Source organism: Cicer arietinum, chromosome 8 (genome assembly GCF_000331145.2).
Source record: "Cicer arietinum cultivar CDC Frontier isolate Library 1 chromosome 8, Cicar.CDCFrontier_v2.0, whole genome shotgun sequence".
In the NCBI taxonomy this organism is placed as follows: domain Eukaryota; kingdom Viridiplantae; phylum Streptophyta; class Magnoliopsida; order Fabales; family Fabaceae; genus Cicer; species Cicer arietinum.
This window is the reverse complement of record NC_021167.2, coordinates 11,552,008-11,558,751: the sequence shown is the minus strand read 5'-3', so window position 1 is coordinate 11,558,751 and position 6,744 is coordinate 11,552,008. Positions and strand designations below refer to the sequence as shown.

Here is a 6,744-nt window from a genome sequence, read left to right as displayed (position 1 = left end):
ACTAGTGGTGATGTTACCGACAACTCCATCAAATTGGTCGATAATGGCTTCGTTTAAAACTTTCATCAGCGCCCTTTTATGTGCTTCATAGTTTAATAACAAATAAATGACATATATCTTTGAAGGGGTTTGATTTAGTTGATCTACCACCTTATATTCATTTTGCTTGATAAACTTCAAAAATTTGTTAGCTTCTTCTTCAGGCACCGTCTTTTTGCAAACCCTTTGGCCTTTTATAACATGATCCATAACTTCTTTCCCTTTTTCTCCACGACCCTCCTTTTTCTTAGGTTGTTCAAGAGTGTATACTCGACCACTCCGATTCATCTCACCAATCCCTGAAATATTGGTGACATCAATTCCTTTAGGTCCAAAGCTATCACTTGAACGATGATTAGCCAAATTGGACGTGATTTCATAATTCCATGGTACCACTTTGGTATTTCCATAAGGAAAATGGTTGGTGTTTGGACAATTATTAGATTTGGCCGATTTGGAGTTTGCGTAAAATTCTATTTTCTATAGAGGATCTCTAATGGGTTTGGGAAAGATATATTTTTTTCCAGGCAAGGCACTATGGTCAACACATGATCATCTTTTGCACATTGGTCTATCTAATCTAAAATGACATTGACAAAGGTATCCTCGTGGCCCGACAAGGGATTACTCACTACGTTGGGACCGTCTTCCTTGAAGGTAAACCATTTTGCATTAATCATTTCTTGCATTTTAGATTTTAGGACTTGGCAACTTCGACGGAATGCCGTAAGGCTCCTGCATGGTATTCACATTTGGTGTTTGGGTTGTACCATTTTCGGAATGATGGTTCCATAGGTTTGATTGGTCTTATGACTACCATTGAATTCTAGAGTAGGTGAAGCAACAATTGGTGGTATGTCACGGGAATTGGGTCAAAACAGATTATCTTCTTTTCTCAATTAATTGGTGGTTTGTAGTGATTAGGGATTGGATTTTGGTTCCATTGATTTTTTTGGGAAAACATGACAGGTGGTGGTTGGACTAGGGGTGGTTGATAATAAGGTGGCCTTGAAGGATGATATTGGGGGTATGGAGGATGTGAGGTCACAGCCACATATGGGTAGGGAATGTATGGAATTTGGGGTATTGGGGGCTGAAAATTTGGAGGTCGATAAGAATTCATGCCTGGAGAATAAGAGATCATTGAGTTTGCCATTACAGCGCTAACATCCATTTCTTTCTTCTTTGTAAATCTCATATGAGGTTTCTTCACACCACTCGTTCCACATACAATCTTACCACTCCTATCATGACCATGTCAAAAATGTTTAATGACATACTCACAATCATCTTATCATAAAAGGATGATTGGAGAGTATCCATAAACATACCAATCATTTCTCTTTCAAATAAATGAGGATCTATTTGTGATGCCACTTCTCTCCACCGTTGTGCATATTTTTTTTAATGTTTCATTGTCCTTTTTTGATGAATCTTGCAATTGCATCATGTCAAGGGCTATGTCGATTTCGATTGAGATGCATATACCAATTTAATGACGCCCCATTCAAACTATCTTGAAAAAAATGGATGAGAAGTTTGTCATTATGAGCATGAGAAGCCATCTGATGGTTTTCAGGACATGCGGCACCTTTGTATTTTTCAAACTCAGGTACCTTGAATTTTGAAGAGATCGCCACATCGAGAACCAATCACATATCAAAAACTTCAAGACCATAAACATTCCTTCAATTGTTTTTATTCGTCCTTCTAAAACATAGAATTTTTCTTTAAATTGTGTATCTTCACTTATGATTTATTAATTTTTTTAGGAGAATTTGTTATTCAAAGTACAATGACTTAGAAGGAGAAATCTTCAATTTGATTTAACATTTATTTGGCTTTGCAACCCTTTGCAAAAGATTAAGTTTCAATTAAAACAAAATGTATTCATATATATGATTAAATGATAAGGTATAACACACAGTGCTTTACAACAGTTTAAATTCAAAATTCATGCACAATAACGAGAATATAATTTATTCATAAATAAAACATACAAAGAGAAAAGAAGAGTTTAGGGTCGGCCCAACACATTATGAGGCCTAAAGCAAAATTATGATAATATTGAGTTTAGTCCGCTACTTAACTCGATAATATTTTTCAGTGGCATAAATTAATTTTTAAAAGATTTTCGAAACTCAAAAATAACATTTACCATTGACCAAACACATGTTGATAATTTGTTATTTTTTTTCTTAACCATTTGATTTTCAAAGAAAATAAGCAATGACAACCGATAATTCGATCAAGAGTATAGCAAACTCTGATCAAAGATTGTTCGAGATAGAAAAACTCGAATTTTTTTAAACGATTGATTTTGAACTAAAACTATAACTTCTTGAGTGCCAGCATGATAATTTGTTAGTTTTTTAGGAGAATTTGTTATTCAAAGTACCATGACTTAGAAGGAGATATATTCAATTTTTATTTAACATTGATTTGGCTTCGCAACCCTTTGCAAACGATTAAGTTGCAATTAAAACAAAATGCATTCACATATATGATTAAATGACATACGGTATGACACAAAGTGCTTTACAACATCTTAAATTCAAAATTCATACAATAATGAGAATATAATTTATTCCTAAATAAAACACACGAAGAGAAAAAGAGTGACACTTTTTTCTTTTTATGAGACAAATTAATAATTGTGCGATACATCTTCAGAAACTTTGCTTCCACTATTTTTCCTTTGTATAATTGCACAATGCATATTCCTTATGTGCACTATCTTCGCTTTATTTTCGATATATTCCTCAAATCCTACAAAAGTATACACACATAAATATATAAATAAATCTCTTTCACTAATAAGTCGATTCAACAATGCAGATGAGAAATATTTAACCTTAGATGTAAGTGAAATTTTACTCTACATAAGTCAATTCGACATATATTAAAATATTTGATCTTTAAATTAACAGTTAAACGAGTTTTTTTTTTTTTTTTTGAAAAAAATTATTTCTATCATTTAAAAAATATAATAATTAAAAATTCTTTACCAAAAATGTGAGTGAAATAAAATTCTTATTTTTTTGAATTTATATTACTCATAACAGTACACATTGAATATTATTTACAATACAATATAAAAAATTAGTATAATACTTATAAACAATGAAATATTTTTTCTTATGAATGATCTTTCTTAAAATACAAAAGTCAACAAATAACTCATTGATTCACGAAAATTGTCATTAATTTATTGGTTTAGATAACAAATGTCATAAAACCTTTTAATTTGTGAATGTACAGTAGAAGTTCCCTAAACATTATATAATCTAACTAAATTTTTTATTAGGTTTATCAAATGTTGGAAAATAAGAATCAAACAACTTGAGTTTTTTTTTATTTATTTTAATGATAGTAAAATTTCATTACTTTTTTTTATTTATTTAAGAATTTCATTACTTTTTATTTCAACCTGTATCAAACGAACTGAATAAGCATAACTATAAACTTTGATTTTGAATTGTATTTCTTTTTTAGTTCAATAATAAATAAAAAAATAAAGGTAAAAATCTTAGATTAATTTTAATAAAACGTTTTTTTTAATGATAAATATCTCGAAAAGCAAACCAAAATCGGACAATACGACCATGCCTTAAAATATATTCTTTAAAAGGAAATTATAATGAAATGTAAGGCATGTTGGATAGTCCTAGTTTAATGACTTTATGATCTCACCTACTACAACACATTTATGATGTTTCATCGGTTTTCAATAAAAATAAGGGAAACATTAACAAGTGTTTGGGAAGAGTCCACATTTAAATCCATTTTTTAAAAGGTCTAATATTAAAAATACCATATACTGTATCAACAGACAAGCATATATATGTATATACCTTAATTTGTACATTAATATAAAAACTTTGTTTTTGACTCAATATGAAAACTTGTTTGAATAAAAAAAAAAAAAAAAAGCTACTTGCATATAAACTATATATGATTGATTGGGAATCACGGTTATGTACAATGAGTGTAGTGGCCATATATTGTTAGTAAAAACTAATTTTATATTGACATTTAATGAAAATTCATTATATTTTCATATTATATAATCAATTTCAAAATAAATATAAAAATATGATATAATATAACAAAATAATAAATTGTTATTTGATGTTGGTGTAAAACAATTTTACACTAATAATATATACTTTTTTAATTTTATGTACAATTTAGATTATAGGAATGAGTTAAAAGTGAGGCTTATTAAGATAATGACTTACATGTGCCGGCATGCAAAAGTATTCAAATAACTTAACTTATTTTTTTCTCTTATTTAATTATTTCATTGATAAAATATATAATATCTTGGAACATGTCTAATATAAACTTCTAAAAATATAATTTAAAGATGAATTTTTAATTTTTTTAATAAAAAATAAATTTTATAATAAGAAAAAATGAAAAGCAAATACAATATTTATTATAATTTGTTAAAAATAATGAAGTTCAATTTAGATGATAACCATATTAAACAACTCTAGTATGTTGATGTATGTATAAATAATTATCTTTTTTAAAGATTAATACGTTTTATTATGAATTGTTTTATGTAGGTTGTACGTACGAAGAAGCATACCATGGATGATATGGTAAACCACTCTCTATTAATGGTAAGGAGGAGGAGGTGATGCATAGATGTAATGCGGTGGAGGAGGGGAATAGACCGGAGGAGGAGGTGAAGCATAAACATAATGTGGTGGAGGTGGTGAATAAACAGGTGGAGGAGGGGACTTATACTTGTAAACTGGAGGTGGTGGTGATGGATATTTGTATGGTGGCGGTGGAGGTGATGGGTACTTGTACGGTGGTGGGGGAGACTTATATTTGTAGACTGGTGGTGGTGGTGATGGATATTTGTACGGAGGTGGTGGTGGGGATGGGTACTTGTATGGTGGTGGTGGAGATTTGTATTTATAAACTGGTGGTGGTGGTGATGGGTACTTGTATGGTTTCTTGGGCGTTGGTGGTGGAGATATATGCTTGTAGGGTGGTGGTGGAGATTTATACACTGGTGGTGGTGGAGATTTGTACTTGTACACTGGGGGTGGTGGTGACTTGTATTTGTAAACGGGGGGAGGTGGAGATTTGTATTTGTACACTGGGGGTGGTGGTGACTTGTATTTGTAAACGGGAGGAGGTGGAGATTTGTACACCGGTGGTGGTGGAGATTTGTATTTGTAAACGGGGGGAGGTGGAGATGGATACTTATATGGCTTTTTAGGTGGAGGTGGAGGAGATTTGTACTTATACACTGGTGGAGGAGGTGATTTGTACTTGTAAACTGGTGGTGGTGGAGATTTGTATTTATAAACAGGGGGAGGTGGAGATGGATACTTATATGGCTTTTTAGGTGGAGGTGGAGGAGATTTGTATTTATACACTGGTGGAGGAGGTGATTTGTACTTATAAACTGGTGGTGGTGGAGATGGATATTTATACGGTGGAGGTGGAGGAGAAGGGTACTTATAAGGAGGAGGAGGAGATTTGTAAACTGGTGGTGGAGGAGAGAGATATTTGTAAGGTTTTTTTGGTGGTGGTGGTGGAGAAGGGTATTTATAGGGTGGTGGTGGAGACTTGTACTTGTAAACTGGTGGAGGAGGAGAATGGTATTTGTACGGCTTCTTTGGTGGCGGCGGTGGTGAAATGTAATGGTAAGGAGGTGGAGGAGAGTGCACTGGTGGTGGCGGTGAGTGGTAGTAGTAAGGCTTTGGTGACGGTGGTGGTGGAGATGAATAGATATAATTATTTGCTGAAATTTGAGAAGCAAAAGCAAGAGACATTATTGTGAATGCAATAATAAGATTAGTAGAGGCCATTAGTGACCCCATGTTTTCCCAAAGTGGGTTTTGGTATTGCAATTATGGAAGATAGCATCACCCTTTATATAGTTTTTTTCTCTACCCTTTTAACCTCAATATTTGTCTTGGTTGGTGTACTTTGATTTTTATACATATTACAATTCACATAGTTTTCAACATCTAACAAACTAAAAATACTAGTATATTCACCGATCATAAAAAATACACACACTATTATTGAAAAATAATGGCCTGCTTTTTTGAATATAAGTAAGATTCTTTGGACCAATGCGACCCAAGTTGGTTATGAAACGTGGATTTGGATTTGATAGAGACAGCAACCTATGCATGAAATTTTAACAATATCCAATAAACTAAGTAGCTTATTAGCTGGACACTACCTTCATCTTTTACTTAATATATTTAATATTTTCTACTATCAAAAAATTAATGTATTTAATTTAAAATTAATATTGATTTTAATTTTTTGGTTTAATGATAAAGAGATAGATAGTTGACTCGTAGAATGTGAATTTGATATATGATAATGTGATTAAAATGGTTAAAGTAAATTTTTTTTTGTAAGTATTTAATAAATTAAGATATATTTTCCTCACTTTAAATTTTCTTTAAAAAAATTTAATATAATACATCTTTTTGCTTGTATTTTGTTTTAGAGAAGTTAATATTTATTGATCTCCATTTTTATTATTTTATAATATGAAATATAGTAAATTGTACAATGAACCAATTTAATAAATAATATATCATAAATTATCTAAAATATTAACGATAATTATTTACACTCTTCAAAATTCTATGATAATATATCATAAATCATCTAAAATTATTTACACTATTTTAATATATAATGTATCATCAATGA

General features: G+C 31.0%; 1 protein-coding gene across 1 annotated transcript; it reads right to left on the bottom strand.

Annotated features, from left to right (window-relative positions):
• Positions 1-2,512: 2,512 nt before the first annotated feature.
• LOC101513033 (uncharacterized) lies at positions 2,513-5,968 on the bottom strand. Its single transcript, XM_004515067.4, has 2 exons — positions 4,637-5,968; positions 2,513-2,808 (listed from the first exon to the last, which is right to left on the bottom strand). The coding sequence occupies exon 1, from the start codon at positions 5,886-5,888 to the stop codon at positions 4,665-4,667; it is 1,224 nt and encodes a 407-aa protein (XP_004515124.1). The 5' UTR covers positions 5,889-5,968; the 3' UTR covers positions 2,513-2,808; positions 4,637-4,664.
• Between the last annotated feature and the right edge of the window lie 776 nt (positions 5,969-6,744).

Excerpts from the sequence above, each read along its gene's own strand:
- LOC101513033 (XM_004515067.4), bottom strand. The coding sequence starts at position 5,888 with ATGGGGTCACTAATGGCCTCTACTAATCTTATTATTGCATTCACAATA.